Source organism: Penaeus japonicus, unplaced genomic scaffold, assembly GCF_977035675.1.
Source record: "Penaeus japonicus unplaced genomic scaffold, GWHDUDI00000001_assembly GWHDUDI00000035, whole genome shotgun sequence".
Lineage (NCBI taxonomy): Eukaryota > Metazoa > Arthropoda > Malacostraca > Decapoda > Penaeidae > Penaeus > Penaeus japonicus.
In genome coordinates, this window is record NW_028234437.1 from 14,608,779 (window position 1) to 14,628,778 (window position 20,000).

The 20,000-nt window shown below is 43.4% G+C and overlaps 3 protein-coding genes across 3 annotated transcripts in view; 1 reads left to right on the plus strand and 2 right to left on the minus strand.

Annotated features, from left to right (window-relative positions):
• Positions 1–20,000, plus strand: part of LOC147467556 (sialin-like) — a 58,924-nt gene that overhangs the window by 7,939 nt on the left and 30,985 nt on the right. The window lies entirely within an intron of this gene.
• On the minus strand, positions 11,884–13,833 carry LOC122265846 (uncharacterized). Its single transcript, XM_086531273.1, has 2 exons — positions 13,730–13,833; positions 11,884–13,450 (listed from the first exon to the last, which is right to left on the minus strand). Exons 1-2 carry the CDS (start codon positions 13,831–13,833, stop codon positions 11,884–11,886), a joined length of 1,671 nt encoding a protein of 556 aa, XP_086387399.1.
• Positions 15,494–16,330, minus strand: LOC147467557 (uncharacterized). Its single transcript, XM_086531275.1, has one exon. It carries the CDS (start codon positions 16,328–16,330, stop codon positions 15,494–15,496), a length of 837 nt encoding a protein of 278 aa, XP_086387401.1.

The following is a 20,000-nucleotide window of genomic DNA, read 5'->3' on the forward strand; positions in this document are numbered from 1 at the left end:
TGATTCATACCAATATTTAATTATATTTTGTTAGTGCTACCTATGATTGTAGTTTCTCTTTTGAATTTGTCGTTTGGACAGTGTCATTCATCTGAAACAGTTGGTAAACGTGAAGCAGCTGATGCAGAAGTGCCACGCTTTTGCATCCTAGAATACCGCCTTCGTGACATGAACATGATATGGACACAACATGAACATGACATGGCCACGACATGCAGAATACGTCCAAGAATACGGCCGGAAGCTCTACAAGACGAATGTGGATGGTTCCCTTGTCCTGACAGTCCTGTAGATCCTTTTCATTGTCTCTCTCTCCCCCCCTCCCCCCCTCTCTCTCTCACAAAGAGCTTAATACCTTTGACTGTCACGCCTCCTACATTCCATACTACCTTCCCACATAACCACCGTTGGGCACGGCGGATGGGAACCCCTTCCATATAGGCAGGAAATCTGAAACATACAGAGACCGGAATCGACGCCTGATTTCTCCCCCTGCTTCTACGTGTTGTGATAGTGTTTATCACTGTGGTCATTGTGCTATAGTTTATATCCAAGTCCCCTTAGACCCTAAGTTGAGGGATAAGACAGCATTTTCTACCCCTCATGAAAATTTTCTAACCCTAAACCTGAAGTAATTGCATGTTCTTTCAGAAACCTCGACCATACTATTGATTCAAATGGCCTAACACCAACTTCCAAAAAAGTAGATGACATGTTAAATTTCCCCAAACCAACAGATACAAAGCAAGTCAAATCTTTCCTCGGCCTTGCAGGATTTTACAGACCCTTCATCAAAAATTTTGCTCAAATTGCCGCCCTCCTAACTCGTCTTTTTGCAAAAATTGTCCCCTTTACCTGGAATGATAAACAACAAATTTCATTTGAGAAGTCAAAATCTATGCTCACTTAAGCTCCAGTTCTTACATTTCCAGATTTTAATGGCCCCTTCATGTTAGCGACAGATGCGTCCACTTTGGGTGTAGGAGCAGCCCTCTTGCAAAATACTTTTGGTTGTATACGACCTATTGCATTAGCTAGTAGCAAGCTAAACTACGCCGATACTCGTTAGAGTGTTACTGACTAAGAGTCGTTAGCCATTGTATGGGCCCTAAAACATTTTAGAGAGTTAATCCTGGGCTACGATATAGAAGTGCTGACAAACCATAGACCTTTATGCCACCTCCTCACTAATTCTAAATCCCTTAGTGGTCATTAAGTGAGATGGATCGATACGCCATTAGAATTCAACCCAGGCATCTGTTTCACCCCAGGTGCCAGTAATTGGGTCGCAGATTCACTGTCTCATATTCCTGTGTCCCATTTAGAAGTATTAGATGCAGAGAAAGTAGGTGAAATATAGAGAGATCCACTGACGTTGTCCGTTGACATATTTTCAGGTTTCACTACCTCTGCTGCTAATAACTGCTACTTTATAGACAATTTATCACGCCATTGAGAACTAGTTCCTATCCCTGGCAAATCCGCATTAGCCATCGCACGTGCTTTCCTGGAAAATATCATTTGTAGACGTAACACTCCTGATGAATTGGTTTCAGATAACGGTAATGAGTTCAATAATTCCTTGTTACAGTTAATTTGTAACACATTGAAAATTAAGAAAATTCATGTATTACCTTGTAGACCTCAATCTAATGGATTCACCAAAAGACTGAACTGCACCATTTTAAAAATGCTACGTGCCACACTTACCACACTTTCGTTAGACTGGGATGTATGGATTCCGATTGTTTAAATGGCCGTTAATAATACTTATCACAGCACCTTAAGGGATATTCTGCATTTCATTCTTTATTGTGAAGACCGTAGACTTCCTTATGAACTTATAGAGCAAACACCCTCTCCTTTATATAATGATGATTTCGTTAAATTAGCTATTGTTCGAAAGCAAGAGATTTACCAGCATGTTCATAAGCATCTTTAGGTAAAGAGAGATAAAATTGTGGCTCAGCAACATCGTCTTGCACGCCGGATTCAATTCTGTATATGATATGACAGACCGACGTCCGGCCCGGCTTCAGATCACGTAGCCTCATGCGAAGCTTACCACAAAATTAGATCTTATGGACCTTCTAGTCCTTGGCAATCAGCTTCACTGTTTGCATTCCTATAAACCTTTGTATGGTATGAATAGGCCTCCATCGTGAGGATAGTCGAATAAGACGAGACCAGGCTCATATGAGGTGCCACTCTCTCTTGAGGTGTCTCTCATTGCATTCCTGTGAACCTTTGTATTATATAAATAGGCCTCCATCGTGAGGATAATCAGACAAGACGAGACCAGGCTCATACGAGGTGCCACTCTCTTTTGAGGTGTCCCTCTACCACTGTGTACTACAAGCTGCTCTGTGGAATAAACCTCTTTGAAACTGAAAGTTCGTCTGGCTTCAACCCTACGACACTCATCACACTACCAGTGTCATCTTGACATTCTGCTGACCACAACCTTACACTCTCACTCTCTCTCTCTCTCTCACCCCCCCTCTCTATCTCCCTCTTCCTTTCTTTCTCTCTCTCTGTGATGGGTGTCTTAGTTTGTTGGAAATAATAACTCACACAAATAAGGTATTGATGCCAGACACTGGGTTTGTATAGTTTAGGTTTATTCGATAACACAGATAGTCTGACATTATGGTACACAATAGATATATACACTATAGCACAATGACCACAGTAATAAACACTATCACAACACGTAGAAGCAGGGGGAGAAATCAGGCGTCGATTCCGGTCTCTGTATGTTTCAGATTTCCTGCCATATTGGCAGGAAATCTGGAACATACGGAGACTGGAATTGACTGCGCTATCACTTACGCCTGATTTCTCCGCCTGCTTCTACGTGTTGTGATAGTGTTTATTACTGTGGTCATAGGTACTTGGGAAGGCAACGATGTGTGAATTACCTATCTATCAAAGCTGACCCGACCTGACCCGGCGATTGCCTCCCTCTCTCACACACACACACTCTCTATCTCCCTCTCCCTCTCTCTCTCTCTCTCTCTCTCTCTCTCTCTCTCTCACACACACACACACACACACACACTCTCTATCTTTCTCTCTTTCTCTTTCCCCCAACCCACTCTCTCTCTCTCTCTCTCTCTTTCCCTTCCTCCCTCTAACTCTCTCTCTTTCTCTTTCCCTCCCTCTCTCTTACTCTCTTTCTTTCTTCCCCTCCCCTCTCTCTTTCTCCCTGCCTCTCTCTCTCTCTTTCTTTCTCCCTCCCCCCCTCTCTCGCTCTTAATCTCTCTCTCTCTCTCTCTCTCTCTCTCTCTCTCTCTCCTCTCTTCTTTCTCTATCTCTCGCCCCCGTCTCTCTCTATCTATCTCTCTTTCCTTCTCTCTCTCTCTCTCTTTATCTATCTATCTATCTATCTCCCAACCTCTTCCCCTCTTTCTCTCTCTATCCCTCTTTTTCCCTTCCCCCCCTCTCTCTCTCTCTTCCTCTCTCTCTCTCTTTCTCTCTCCCTCCCTCCTTCCATCCATCCCTCTCTCTCTCTCTCTCTCTCCCTCCCTCCTTCCCCCTTCTTTCTCTCTTTTTTTTTCTCTCTCTCTCACTTTCTCTCCCCCCCCCCCCCCCTCTCTCTCTCTCTCTCTCTCTCTCTCTCTCTCTCTCTCTCTCTCTCTCTCTCTCTCTCCATTTCTCTCTTTCTTTCTTTCTCTGTCTCTCGCTCCCATCCCCCCCCCTTTCTCTCTCAATTCATAGCAAGAGCTATGTATTGATGCAACACTTCACTCATCACATTGTAAGTGGCCGACAGGTGCGGTCAGCAGGCGTTTCTTGACAGAGTCTCGTACAGGTTGACACTTTGGTAGCGAGGAGAAGTCCAGACGAAGGTTCTTTCCCCCAACCCACTCTCTCTTTCTCTCTCTCTCTTTCCCTTCTTCCCTCTTACTCTCTCTCTCTCTCTCTCTTTCCCTCCCTCTCTCTTACTTTCTTTCTTTTTTCCCCTCCCCTCTCCCTGCCTCCCTCTCTCTCTTTCTTTCTCCCTCCCCCCTCTCTCTCTCTTAATCTCTCTCTCTCTCTCTCTCTCTCTCTCTCTCTCTCTCTCTCTCTCTCTCTCTCTCTCTCTCTCTCTCTCTCTCTCTCTCTCTCTCTCTCTCTCTCTCTCTCTCTCTCTCTCTCTCTCTCTCTCTCTCTTTCTCTCTTTCCCTTCCTCCCTCTGACTTTCTTTCCCTCCCTCTCTCTTACTCTCTTTCTTTCTTCCCCTCCCCTCTCTCTTTCTCCCTGCCTCCCTCTCTCTCTTTCTTTCTCCCTCCCCCCCACTCTCTCTTAATCTCTCTCTCTCTCTCACACTCTCTATCTCTCTCTCTCTTTCTCTCTCCCCCACCCCACTCTCTCTCTCTCTCTTTCCCTTCCTCCCTCTTACTCTCTCCCTCTCTCTTTCCCTCCCTCTCTCTTACTCTCTTTCTTTCTTCCCCTTCCCTTTCTCCCTGCCTCCCTCTCTCTCTTTCTTTCTCCCTCCCCCCCCCTCTCTCTCACTTAATCTCTCTCTCTCTCTTCTTTCTCTATCTCTCGCCCCCCCGTCTCTCTCCATATATCTCTCTTCCCTTCTCTCTCTCTCTCTTTATATCTATCTATCTATCTCCCAACCTCTTCCCCTCTCTCTCTCCCTCTTTTTCTCTCTGTCACTCTCTCTCTCTCACTCTCTATCTATCTATCTCTGTCTCTCTTCCCTTCTCTCTCGCTCTTTCTATCTATCTATCTCCCAACCTCTCTCCCTCCCTCCCTCCCTCCCCCCTCCTCTCTCTCTCTCTCTCTCTCTCTCTCTCTCTCTCTTTCTCCCTCCAGACGAAGTCTGCAGGGAGAGAGAGAGTCCAGACGAAGTCCAGAGAGAGAGAAGTCCAGACGAAGGTTCAGGTTAACAGGGTTTATTCTTGGCAGCAATACTACAGAGTTGTTGAGTATGCCCCTGGTGTTCCTTGTCTGGTGAGATTCACCAAAGGGAGCGTTTATATTCGGGCCCGTAGGCTTGTTTACATGACGTCATGAGATTACTTACATGACGGCGACGGCGACCTGGACTACCATATTTGGTTCGGTAGTCAGACTGCCGAATGCCTGAGTTGTGTAGTCTAGGCAAGAAGGCTTCCACAGGGAAATGGTTTAGACACAACGGAAAATTGCGAGACGCGCTCGGGCGGTCTGCATGAAACGTAGACATAGATATACAGACTTGAACAAAGACATTAGGACTAAAATAATTAGTACAACTATATGAATACAATGAGACTAATAGTAATAATGATAATAATAATATGCTCTAAATATAACAAAGAAAGCTTAAGATAAATGTTGGAGATGCATATACTGTTATATATATATTGGACAACAGAACTTAATCAGTTGTTCTCAGGTACGGTGTTACAAGTAATGCATCGTACAGAGTGCAGTGCTTTCACCGCTCTGCCACGCTACCGCGCCGAACTCACGCATGGTATGTCAGAGTAAATGCAAGGCACAAACAACTAGCTAACTAAAATATTAAAATACACATATATATAAGTCATAGCATAACAGTAAATATTGCATACATAATGTAAACACATATATGGGCATATATAAGAACACAGTATAGTGAGAGTACATAGAGAAAGATATTGAACATGGGAAAATGTGTTCTATGAGAAAATAAATTCAATAATACAAAAAATAGTGAATGCAGGATAAACAGGAGAAGTGGCGAAAAGACGGTGCATATAACAACAAATAAATAGCATAATAGTGAGCTAAGGAAAACAGTGTACATGAGAGGCAAGGAAAATAAGTAACGTCTGAATAATGACAACAAAGCAAACAGCATAATAGTGAACAGAAGAACAAACAAAAGCAAAACAGTGAACATGAGAGGCAAGGAAAGTAAGTAACATCTGAATATGATAACCAAGCAAACAGTATAATCGTGCTTAGAAAGAACAAACAAAAGAAAAGGAGCATCGTTCTTGGGTGCTAGTCTACGGGATGGATAGCATTCACAGGCTCGGAAACCTTGTTGTTGAGGTTCCTTATAACATTTCTACGAAAAATATAGAATGCGGCAAATACAAGGAAGATGCCAACGAGGGTTGATAGAACAGGAAATCCAAAGGTAACACGATGAAGTCGAAGAAATCAGGCTGATCAGTAAAATTGGGTAACATTCTGAAATTTACGTCAGGGATAGAGACATTAACAGTGGGAAACGATAGTGACACAGGATCTAAGGACGGAGAGTGTGGAAGGTAATCAAACAAAAACGACGAGATGGGCTGATGGGGAACCGCTCGGAGTCGAGTCGGCAGAAAACGAGGGAGGAAGAGTGTCTGTGACCTTGATTTGTGCGTGTGTGTTGTTTCATGATAACTGATCTGTGTGGTAGAGGGGAAGTATAGGATGTTTGCGTCAGGTAATGTGAGGGGGAAAAAATGAAGAGTGAATATTTTGGTATTCATGCAGGAGATATGTTAGTGTTACTCTCTCATTTAACATTCAACTAGGGTGTTGAATGTTAAATTCGTCTTCGTAGTATTTTGTAAGCTTAAGTGTATCGAAATGGAACCATGACTGAGCACTATTAATGAGTGACTTGCAGAGGGCTTTATTTCTCCTGACTTGTATTACACGAAATGGTCCCTCAAATTTGGGTGATAGTTTTGGCATGGGAGGAGCTGTCAATAAGTTGATGAAAAACCAATATTCCAATGTCAATGTCTACGTCGTGCGAGACGATGTTGTTGGGCTATAATTTTGTCTCGCTCGATTTGTAGGTATTCTCGTGCTTGTTTGTAAATTTCCTGTTTTCTAGCAATAGCTAATTTTACAAAGTCATCTGTGTATAGAGGGGAGGGGTTCTGTTCTATAAATTCATAGGGAAGTCTTCTGTCTTCACCATAAAGAATGAAGTGTGGTATGTCGCCTAAAGTGCTGTGGTAAGTACTATTAATCAGGGGGCTGGCACGCCCCCCGTGGCAGTATGCGAGCCCGAGGACCCGAAGGGTCCGAGGGTGAGCTCGTAGACGAGCCTCCGGTGCTCGGGCCTTCGGCCCTCGCACCGGAGGTGAGTTTGGTACAGTCCGAGAGTCGTAGGACAAGTTCCGGTAACTCCGCTTGCCAGCCCCCTACTATATGTTTCTGTGGATTCGCCGAATTTCAGGTAAAAATTTACCCAACTTCCCGACGTCCGAATTACTTAAAACTTAGTATTCCGTGCATTTTAGTACACAAAGACGCGACTGTCAAAATTTCAGATCGATTGGATTAAAAACGGCCGAGTTATTACAACCTGAAATCGCCGAAAATGAGGGTGTTGTTAAAAATGGGTACGATTATATACATACAGGTAGAGGATATTTATAGGCAAAAAGTGGGTCCTCTTTGTGATGATATATCTCGAGAAGTGTAAAAGATACGCGATTTAGCAACACAGCATTGGAAAGAAGAAAGTTCAAACTTTCAAAAACTGTCCTGAAAAAACATCTGATGACGCAGTGATGACGTCATAATGACGTCACAAAATCACGAATTTCAAGATCAAACTATCCAAAAAAAGACGTTTATCAACTCAATTTTTTTATATGAAACTTTCGAGATAGGAAAAAATGATCATGCTAGCTTAGAAATGAAATTTAATGTACTTTCTGAAAATGCCGTCAAAACGTTCCGGGCTTCCATGCATTGTTGAGATATTCGCGACTTTTTAAACCATTTTGACGCGAAAAAGTCGCGAAAAAACATTAAAACGGTAAACCTTAATGTGAGAGAACGGGGATGTCCCAGGCCTTCATCTTTCGATATGATGTCGGTTGTAGTCTCGAATTTGCTAATAACTGGTTTTGAGGTAGTATCCTTATTTTGATGACGTATTTGTGACGTCATTAGTAACACGCGGTAAGCCGATTTTTGCACACACAACACCACTTGTATTTGACGTTTAATGTCTGAAAAAAAAAAAACAGTTTCAACTCAAAATTAATTCTTAGTGCTTTTCATATCGCTGCGTTGGCTATTGGATGAAACATCAATTTCATTAATTGAATAATTGGCCAATTAAACCAATTAACGCTCGTATCTCGGCTCACACATAAGATAGCGTCGTAAATCCAACGATATCTGTCTTGTTGACATTGATTGAGTGTAGTAGGTGCCACATGAGACCATTCATTATTATTCCCTCAATTAGATAATTGGTCAATTAAACCTATTAGGTCTCTGAACACTGAAAAAGACTGATATTTTTTCCAAAACCAAAGTAGATTTGGTTGTGTTGGTCCGTGGCAGTAAAGCATTCTTTTCTCTGCCTCAAAACCTATGATATGAAAAGAATGCGGCAGTCTACATACTGCCGCCACCCCACTATGGAGTATGGAATATAGATGTCGGAATCATTCATCCTACAAATTTTTTTGGCCACAAATAAATATAATTATGTTTTGTTCAACTTTAATTGGAATACTGAAGGTATTGTCATGCTGTTGATATTGCCTTTCTGCTTTAAGCTCGATGTTGATTGACTTTCAGTTTCAGTGTACCTAAAGTGGGGTGGCGGCAGTATGTGGACTGCCGCGTTCTTTTCATATCATAGGTTTTGAGGCAGAGAAAAGAACGCTTTACTGCCACGGACCAACACAACCAAATCTACTTTGGTTTTGGAAAAAATAACCATTTGAACAATGGGGATCCATTCATCCCAGGCTAATAAGTGTGTGGAGTATGTTTAGAATAGTGCGATTTAGTCTCTCTGTTATTCCATTTGCTTGTGATCTGTAAGGTAATATGTTAAATTTCTTCACTTTAAGAGTGTCACAAATTGATTTAAGCAACGATTTATTAAATTCAGTTCCGTTGTCAGAGACTGATTCATCAGGTGTGTTATGTCTACAAATGATATTTTCTAAGAAAGCGTGTGCAATGGTTAGTGCAGATTTATCAGGGATGGGGATTAGTTCACATTATTGTGAGAAGTTGTCGATGAAGACAAGTAAGTAGCGGTTATTCGCAGCGGAGGTAGTAAAACCAGAAAGAAAATCAACACTAACACGTTGGAAGGGGCGTTCAGGAATGTCATATGTGGGTACGAGCGACTCGGGGATATCGACCTGTGTGTAAATATAGCGTTGTCTACAGCCGCGTGACTTCTTGGGGGCGGAACGACGATAAAGTATGCCGTCTTGCAAATACAAATCTTTTGTGGGAACATTTCTACGGGGTGGTAGAGGGCGGGAAGGGTCCTCTTCTGTTAACGCCGATGACGGCGTTAAAGGACGTAAATAGAGATAGATAGTGAAAAGAACGTTAACGAAAGATAGAAGAAAGAGAAGAAGAGAACAAAAACTCACAGACACCACTCCATACGGAACCAATAGCCGCTCACAGGGGCCTCGACGGACAAACATATTTAATGCTCTTCATATGGGTTAGTTCAGATGAATACTGCTTCGCTGTACTCGAGCCCTTTCCAGCCGAAATGTTGACGCACATTGAAGGCTGGTGCCATCGAGCGACCCCACGCAGCAAACCGCACCACATGGCCCACATTCGTCACATAAGATATGTTTATCTATCGCGGACAGTACTCTCTTGTTTTCCCGTGCTGACAAAGCCACGATAGGCCGTGAAGGACCACATACGCAGAGTGGCGTCTGTTCCGCAATGTGTATGTATTTAGTGGTAACAGAGATCTAGTTTAAGTGATCTATATCAACTTATATCCTTGTTTAGTATAATAACACGCTGTGTATGTATTTAGTGATGACAGAGATCTAGTTTAAGTGATCTATATCAACTTGATAACCCCGTTTAGTATAATAACACGTACTGCACAATTGTAAATATTAAAGGATTATTGTGACAGATTATACCAATGTTGATTGTAATCACGTAACATGTTTGAGGTTTGATCACTTTCAATAAACTAGAGTGAGTGCTACACAGCGGTATCAGTCGTCCTTACATTAATTGAAAGCCGTAATAGCTCGTGCGGCAACATCTTCCAATGACTGAATCAAATCTTTATAAAGTACATCTTCTCTTTGCTTTGTGCGTAGGTCATTGGCGTCTAATATGTATAAGTGTGAGACAGGAATGTACACTGGGCGTGCCTCTTTTTCTAAGTTAATAATATGCTGTAGAATATCTGTACGTCCGATGGGACGGTTTTGATTGGGGAGCAAGTTATGAAATTCTGCGAATGATCTTTCTATTACGGCATTTCCTACGGGAATCTCGAAAGGGGGGGAATTCATGCGTTGCAACATTCGGGATTGCAGGTATTCGTGAGCCAGGGGCAGGTGTGGCGATGGCGGCCGGCACAGGAACAGGGAAGTCATGTTCAACTACCGGGAGGTGCGTGACTTCGCAGTCAACCACTCTCGCTGCACGCTCTAGGCAAACCGGGGTCTCGTTAACGTTGATCAGACGTAACGCAAATTGACCATCCTTCGCCGTGTAAAGCGCGGGTAGGGTTACTAAACCATGTATCCTTACACCATCGGGACACACCAGTACCGTTCCAATCGTAAATGGCACGCTCACCGGCACCATGCAATCCGTGAATGGTGGCTGTTGCCGCATGAGCCTATGCGGCTGTTCAATTAATGTAAGGACGACTGATACCGCTGTGTAGCACTCACACCAGTTTATTGAAAGTGGTCAAACCTGAAATATGTTACATGGTTACAATCAACATTGGTATAATCTGTCACAATAATCCTTTAACATTTATAATTGTGCAGTGCGTGTTATTATACTGAACAGGGTTATAAATTTAATATAAATCACTTAAACTAGATCTCTGTTATCACTAAGTACATAAACAGGTTTATTACACTAAACAAGGATTTAAAGTTGATATAGAACACTTAAACATGGTTATTATACTAACAAGGATATAAAGTTGATATAGATCACTTAAACTAGATCTGTACCACTAAATACATACACATTGCAGAACAGACGCAGTCCTTTGTGGCTATTCTTATCTTACAGGTCGTTCACGTCCTCTCACGACAGTGTGGCGTTCTATACTGTTTCAATGATAATTTCTTCGCTCTGTCTGTGGTCCTTCACGGCCTATCGTGGCATTGTCAGCACGGGAAAACAAGAGAGTACTGTCTGTAATACATAAACATCCTTGGTGATGAATGTGGGCCATTTGGTGCGGCTGGCTGTGTGGGGTCACACGATGACACCAGCTTTCAATGCGAGTCAACACTTCAGCTGGAATGGGTTCGAGTACAGCGAAGCAGTATTTGTCTGACTTAACCCATAGGGAGACATGACCCATCTGGTGAGCATTAAATATGTTTGTCCGTCGAGGCCATGTGAGCGGCTATAGGCTCTGTATGGAGTGGTGTCATCTCTTTTCGTTCTTTTCTCTATCTATCTCTATTTACGTCGTTTATCTCTATCTATCTCTATTTACGTCCTTTAATGCCGCTATCGGCGTTAACACTCCCCGGCTTTGGGCGAACTGAGCCCAACACTGGCGAGAATGGGCTATCAACAGAGCACGGTGGCAATGACAATGACAAATGGAAGAACAGTATTCCTCATGCATGTAAAACTAATCTCCTTCTAAGCGACACAGTTTCACAATAGGTCGCGTCAGAAACCCTGATGCAGTGCGGACCTGGGCCTTTCTAACAAGCCCATCTGAACCTGGGATAACTGCCATAACTCGCCCTAGTTTCCACTGGTTCCTGGGTACCAATGGTTCTATTAATAGGACCAGTTCTACAACTGCCACATTTCTAGATGGTTTAATGTTACCTCTGCGCATTCTGAGTGAGTGTAAGTACTCCTCACTCCATCGTTTCCAAAATCGGTCAGCTAGGGATTGGGCGTGGATCCACCTTCGACGGAAAGCCTTATTACTTGGCATGCTTCCCAGGTCTAACCATCCCCAGAATGCAAACGTAAGAGATGGTTTGGTGTTAATGCTTCAAGATCGTTAATATCCCCCGACACAGCAGTGAGTGGTCTGTTGTTTAGGGTAGCTTCCACTTCACAGAATAAAGTTTGTAGTCTGTCATCATCGACCCTCTGTAGACCAACAATCGACAAAAGCACCTTCCTTACTGATCGAATCTGCCTCTCCCATACTCCACCCATATGTGATGCCATAGGTGGGTGGAATATCCACTCAACACCCTTTTTCTTGAGTGCCTTGTCAACCTTCACATTTTCATTCCAGTTCTGTAGAGCAATCTGTAGATCCCGTTGGGCTCGGATGAAATTGGTTCCCCTGTCTGAAAACATCTTCTCTGGTGTACCCCTCCTCGCTGTGAATCTAACGAATGCATTAAGAAATGCATCTGCATCCAATACTTGGAGGGTTTCGATGTGAACTGCTCTTGAGCTAAGGCAAGTGAAGACGCAACCATATCTCTTCATTGTACGACGCATATATGACACAGGGAAAGGTCCAAAACAGTCTACCCCAGTATGAATGAATGGTGGTCCTCCTGGTAGGACTCTTTCAATCGGTAAATCACCCTGACGTTGAGTGGCAGGTTTGCTGTTTACCTTGCGGCAAACAAAACACTCCTTAAGGACCTTATCTATTAATGGTCTATATGCTATAATCCAGTAGTTTCTACGAATGATAGAAAGTGTGTGCTCCCTACCTGAGTGTGCAGCTAAGAATATATGGGCATCCCTTACAATCAGTTTCGTTACATGGTGGTCCTTGGGCAGGATTACTGGTCTACACCGTTCTCTTGATTCACCAAAATGAATTCTCCTGCCCCCCACCCTCATTAACCCATGTTTGTCAAGCTCAGGTTCAAGCCGGTAGAGTTTTTTCAAATTTCCTCCTCTGCGTAATGAACATCGTTCATCCTTGAAACTGCTAATTTGTATGTATGCTAGTATGGAGTCTCTTGTATCATGAATTTCTGTAACTGAAAGGCGTTGAGGTTGAGGATAACGTCCTTCCTTGTTCCACTTCACAAATCTGCGGAACCACGCTACCGCACGATGTAACTCATACCATGATGAGTAATGTTCGAGCAGTTTATCTGTTGGGTTTTGATCTTCCACAGTTGTTGCTAGCAAAGGGTCATGCTTACGTATCTCGGGATCATGATCGGAGGCTTCAGATATCACCAACTTGGGTGGCCAGTCCTTCTCATACCTTAGGAATGAAGGACCAAATTTCCATCGTCCACCCTTTATCAACTCTTGTGCTGAAAGGCCTCTAGTAGCATCATCGGCTGGATTGTCTTCTGATCGTACATGACGCCACTGGTTCGGAGAGGAGGCCCTATGAATTGTCCCAAGTCGATTCGCTACAAATGTATGAAAGCATTGCCTGGTACTTGAGATATATTGTAGAACAATCATGCTATCAGACCAGAACACAGAATCTTCCAGAATGAGTGTCATCTCCCGACGTATCTTTGTGTCAACTTGTGCAGCCAGTGTGGCAGCACACAATTCAACGGGGAATAGAGGTCGTCTTAATGGGTGCAAGTCTTGCACAGGCACCAAGGAGGCTTATATGAACATCTCCATTATTGTGTTCTAACCGAACGTACGTTACAACAGCATAGGCCGTTTCTGAGGCATCACAGAAATGATGTAGTTGGGCATGTACTAATTTGCTGCTGACCTGGGCTGCTGCTATGTGACGTGGTACTTGAAAGCCTTCCAGTTTTGCAAGGTCATTCATCCATTTTCTCCATTTTTGTTCATTTTTAGGTGTTAGATTTTCGTCCCAACCCATTTTGCGACGAACTTCGTTTTTCGTTTTGCTCTAATGGTGAAAGGGGCTAGTAAGCCTAAGGGATCGAAGATGGAACTCATGATGCTCAGTATGCCCCTGCGCGTGGTTGGCTTCATGGGTCTGACACTCTGATCTTTAGCACGTCATCATCGAGATCCCACAGAACCCCTAGAGCCCTGTCCATTGGCAAGTTATCGATCGTCAGGTTTATGTCCTTTATTCGGGGGCTTCTTTCATTTGTGGGAATAACTCTCATGACTTTCCTTGAATTTGACATCCATTTTGTGAGTCTGAAGCCTCCAGCTTGCAGTGTGTCCCTCAAATTGATGGCATATTCTGCAGCTTCCTCCTCTGAATTAGTTGACAGTAGAAGATCATCTACATAGAAAATTTTCTTAGCTGCTGCTGAATGTTGGCCTTCATCCTTGTCTAGAGTTTTGTGTAGCGCATACGATGCACAGGCGGGGCTTCATATCCCTCCAAAGAGATGTACTGTCATTCGATAGGTTACTGGGTTCTCAGAGAGGTCTCCCCCAGGCCACCATAGAAACCATAGCACATCACGGTCCCTTGGTGTAACATGGACTTGGTGGAACATTGCCTCTATATCTGCAGCCAATGCAACTCGCCCTTCCCTGAATCGCAGTAGAATACCCAATAAGTTGTTCATTAAATCTGGTCCTTGCATAACTTTCTTATTCAAGTTTACTCCTTTGAAACTAGCTGCACAATCAAAAACTATCCTAAGTTTGTCTGGCTTGTTTGGGTTGAAGACTGGATGATGTGGTAAGTACCAGGTTTTGTTTAGTGGTCCAACTATTTTGTGTACTCGCTCAGCAAACCCTTTTTTTTTATGAGATTCTCTACCTCTTTTACATATCTTTGATGCAAGTCAACATTCCTTTCAAATCTGCTCTTTAATGAGTCTAATCGTCGACGGGCCATAGTCCAGTTATCTGGTAGCCCTGGATCCTGTTCCCTAAATGGTATCGACAACTGGTGGTGGGCTCTGACCCTAGACCCTTCCCTTTTCCAGAGATCTATCACATGTCCATCTTCAACTGACCACCCTTTTTCGTCTATATCAGTTTGTGATTCAATATCCCAGAATTGTTTTACACTTTCCCAATTTGCATTTTCATATGAATGGTCCACCGTTTCGTCGATATAGTTTCCAAAGCTTAGATTTGAAGCCCTTTGAGGATGTAAGGGTCCATTTACCGTCCATTCCAGCTTTGTTCTAACAGCAAATGGTTCTCCATCTCTTCCTCTCCTGACTTCCATGGGCACCATGGCATCAGGAGCATCTAGTCCTATTAGTAGTTCAAAGGATAGATGTGTTGTTCGCTCTTGTATCCCAACTAGGTCCTTTAAATGTGGCCAACAAGAAACTTCGGTGAAGCCTGTTTTGGTTTGGAGTAAGCCTTGTGGGAAGGTGTCCATCACAATAACTTGTGAGAGAAATATGGGTCTTTGTCTTTTTGTGAGAAGCCCCCTTACACTCAACTCTACTTGTTCTACATTCTGACATGTCTTCTCCAAAAGTGTGGCAACTGTTGTTTTCATAGTTTCACCTTCTAGATCTAGGTACTTTGCAATTTTCCGTGAGCAGAAGCTCCTAGTACTCCCCGAATCAAACAATGCATATGCAGTTACCCTCCTTTGGGCAGCTTGGTCTTTGGATGTTATTGTGACTGGGACTATTGGTAATGCAATGTGTCTAGGTGTTGCTCCTTTACTCATCTTAATGCTATTTGTATGTTCCCTCCTTTCTAGTCATTGTCTTTCTTCCCTTTTTGTTGGGACTTCCATTGGTTTCCTCTTGTTTTTATCATCATTGACATGAACAATTGACCCACTCTTTCTAAATTCTGTATCATGCAGCAACCTTGAATGGTATCCACCACAGCCATTGATATCGCATGGCCGTGCTCTGCATTGCCTTGCACTGTGGCCAGATTTCAGGCAATTGAAGCATTTCCTGTGGCCGATCAAAATCTTCCTGCATTGGTGAATACTGGCAGACTTGAACAAATCACAGAAAGCCAGGCTATGTTCTCCATAACAAAGATCACATGTAATTGGTCTTGAAGTTGATGGTGTTGTCTGGGTTGTAAACCTAAACTCTGCCCTTCGATCTCGTTTTGTAACCTTGTCAGTCGATTCTGAAGGCCTCTGACTCTCCTTAGGAATTTCTTTACTATTAACTTTATAAGTTACTGAGGATGAAGCCCCTCCAACTCTCTTTGCTGACCTGCCTAAGTTTTCCACTTCCTTTCGTAAGAATTCTCTAAGCTGCAATATATCTCGTCCCTTTTTGCTTGCCTTTGGTTTTATATTGTTCCATCGGTCTATCCTAGTATCATCAAGGCTTTTTGTCAGTTGCGTTATGTAGAAGGGTATGTCAATTTCTGGTAGCCTATCGAAGGAGCTGGTGAAAGATGTAATTGATTCCACAAAGTCATACAACTCTGTGAGCCCTTCTAAGTCATTTCTCTTCACATGTGGCCAATTTAACAATTTCTCAGTCTGTTTTTCTATGTATTGTGTCACATCACCGAACTTCATTTTGAGTGCGTTCGTGGCTGTTTTGAGGCCCTTCTTACTGGACATCTTTAGGCAGTGTGAGATTTTTATGCGGAGTCTCGGATCACAGTGGTTGTACAACAGGTTCAGTTTGGTCCTGGCTGATAGCCCTTTGGTTCGCTCTTTCTACTGACTCATAAAGGACCAATACTGTTCTGTTCCTTCACTCTCTAGCATGGGTAACTTATGTTCTACCACTTTCATAGCCTCCATCACTGAACGTCTATATTGCTCTGATGTCTTTCCACCATTTTTCTTTCTCCTTTTGGGCATCAGGTTTCCAATGTCATCATCATCAGTCATGTCCCTTTCACTGTCGCTGTCTTCAGCCTCAGTTTCACTGTCATCAGATGTTTCATGAGCCCGTTTTAATGTTCCCCTTGTTACCGAATTGACAGTATTATATGTTTTCTTTAGAATACCTTCCTGATGCTCAGCTACATCAGCATCAGCAGAGGGTGTGGTCTGGTTGATATCACTTACATTGTCAGGTTCCAATTCTCGCGGTTTTACCAACTGGGTTGAGAGAATACGCAACTCTTCTACCACTCTGCCCAGATGAGTCTCTAAAGTATCAAAACGGCACAGTAATAGATCATCTAATCTGGCAAAGGTAGTTGCTTCTGGCTTTTCTCTTTCGATACCCAATACCCTGGGTTGGTTTATGGTTTCTCTGTCATTCATAGCTTCTACAATCTCTTGGGCATTTGGTGATTCAGGTCTCTCATTAACACTGGGTTCTTCATGAGACAAGATATCGACTCTAATTTCTCAGACATTTTCTTTTCTAATTTCCATTATATCACTTCACATGAGTATTCCCTTTACTTCACATCACACGAGCTCCCTTTTTCTCTTCACAATACATGTGCATGAGCCTAAGCTCCCTTTCAATACTAGTGCATGAGCCTAAGCTCTTTTGCAGAACAAGTGCATGAGCCTAAGCTCTTTCGCAGAACAAGTGCATGAGCCTAAGCTCTTTCGCAATACCAATTTATATCACTTCACATGAGTATTTTCTTCCCTTTACTTCACATCACATGAGCTCCTTTTTTCTCTTCACAATACATGTGCATGAGCCTAAGCTCTTTCGCAATACCAGTGCATGAGCCTTAGCTCTTTCACAGAACAAGTGCATGAGCCTAAGCTCTTTCGCAATACCAGTGCATGAGCCTAAGCTCTTTCGCAGAACAAGTGCATGAGCCTAAGCTCTTTCGCAATACCAGTGCATGAGCCTAAGCTCTTTCGCAGAACAAGTGCATGAGCCTAAGCTCTTTCGCAATACCAGTGCATGAGCCTAAGCTCTTTCGCAATACCAATTTATATCACTTCACATGAGTATTTTCTTCCCTCTACTTCACATCACACGAGCTCCCTTTTTCTCTTCACAATACATGTGCATGAGCCTAAGCTCTTTCGCAATACCAGTGCATGAGCCTAAGCTCTTTCGCAGAACAAGTGCATGAACCTAAGCTCTTTCGCAATACCAGTGCATGAGCCTAAGCTCTTTCGCAGAACAAGTGCATGAGCCTAAGCTCTTTCACAATACCAGTGCATGAGCCTAAGCTCTTTCGCAGAACAAGTGCATGAGCCTAAGCTCTTTCGCAATACCAGTGCATGAGCCTAAGCTCTTTCGCAATATCAGTGCATGAGCCTAAGCTCTTTCGCAATACCAGTGCATGAGCCTAAGCTCTTTCGCAATACCAGTGCATGAGCCTAAGCTCTTTCGCAATGCTAGTGCATGAGCCTAAGCTCTTTCGCAGTACTATTTTTAATTTATGACATGTCACTTATCACTTGGTTATTTGATTCACTTCCCTTTTACGCTGGTTCACAGGAGCGAAAATTGATGTGTATTCTCCGTAGATTTCCACCGGCGACAGCTGCGTTCCGAACTGCGTGATCCTCACACTCAGTATCTTGCGTTTGTTCTGTTGCTGTGTTTGACTGTTGCCGCATGAGCCTTTGCGGCTGTTCAATTAATGTAAGGACGACTGATACCGCTGTGTAGCACTCACACCAGTTTATTGAAAGTGGTCAAACCTGAAATATGTTACATGGTTACAATCAACATTGGTATAATCTGTCACAATAATCCTTTAACATTTATAATTGTGCAGTGCGTGTTATTATACTGAACAGGGTTATAAATTTAATATAAATCACTTAAACTAGATCTCTGTTATCACTAAGTACATAAACAGGTTTATTACACTAAACAAGGATTTAAAGTTGATATAGAACACTTAAACATGGTTATTATACTAACAAGGATATAAAGTTGATATAGATCACTTAAACTAGATCTGTACCACTAAATACATACACATTGCAGAACAGACGCAGTCCTTTGTGGCTATTCTTATCTTACAGGTCGTTCACGTCCTCTCACGACAGTGTGGCGTTCTATACTGTTTCAATGATAATTTCTTCGCTCTGTCTGTGGTCCTTCACGGCCTATCGTGGCTTTGTCAGCACGGGAAAACAAGAGAGTACTGTCTGTAATACATAAACATCCTTGGTGATGAATGTGGGCCATTTGGTGCGGCTGGCTGTGTGGGGTCACACGATGACACCAGCTTTCAATGCGAGTCAACACTTCAGCTGGAATGGGTTCGAGTACAGCGAAGCAGTATTTGTCTGACTTAACCCATAGGGAGACATGACCCATCTGGTGAGCATTAAATATATTTGTCCGTCGAGGCCATGTGAGCGGCTATAGGCTCTGTATGGAGTGGTGTCATCTCTTTTCGTTCTTTTCTCTATCTCTATTTACGTCGTTTATCTCTATCTATCTCTATTTACGTCCTTTAATGCCGCCATCGGCGTTAACAGTGTCAATGTGATACTTTCATTAACCTTGCAGAAAGGCGTATCGGACGCTGGGGTGCATATGAAGTGCTGTTAGCCGTCGTGCTCGGACTTCGAAGAACATAAAACATCAAATGTGTCTGCAGGAACTGCGTCCTCAGAATGCGAGAGAGTCAATATGCAAACATGCGGCGGCGCTGAGGATGGCCCGTCCTCAGGCAGCGAAATACTTCGTGACAAACCAGCACTCGTGACTGGCGGCAGAGCGTGCGGCGCCGAAGGCAAGGCCTCCTCGGACGGCGAGATACATCTTTAGAAATCCTTTACAAAACTTGGCAACTGTGCGGGCGGCGCTGAGGGGACTGCGTCCTCAGGCGGCGGTGGCGACGGCGCGTTCAACTTCGCGGGCCGGGAATCAACATAAACATCAACAGGCGCTGAGGAGACTAGGTCCTCAGGTGACGGAAGGATCGGCGCATACATCTTTTTGCGGAACGGGAATCAACATAAACATCGATAGGCGTGGTTGGTACGTCAGCGGGCACGCGGGGAAACCTTGAGTCAACATCATGCACACTAGATGATGTGAGAACCGAATTACAACGAAGCCATGCTTGGCTGGGAGGAGTGACTTCATAAATGCAATCACCATGAATGGCGACATTACCTTCAGGGACTTGAAAAAGTCCTGTGTTATACAAGAAATCATGACTGAGGAGCACATATCCCGGTATCACTGGGTCATCAACAATAACAAATGGGTGCGAGTATGATTCATCTGACAGGGTGACCGTGAGAACGGTCTCACCAATAACATTTAAATTTGCGCCGCTGGCTCCATAAACGAGCCAGGGGGAAGGCTTGCGGGGAGTACAAATCCCAAGAA

Coding starts and splice junctions, on each gene's coding strand:
- LOC147467557 (XM_086531275.1), bottom strand. CDS start 16,330: ATGTCCAGTAAGAAGGGCCTCAAAACAGCCACGAACGCACTCAAAATG.
- LOC122265846 (XM_086531273.1), bottom strand. CDS start 13,833: ATGAAGCCAACCACGCGCAGGGGCATACTGAGCATCATGAGTTCCATC. Junction 13,451..13,729: donor AGAGCAAAACGAAAAACGAA/GTTCGTCGCAAA, acceptor GCACCCATTAAG/ACGACCTCTATTCCCCGTTG.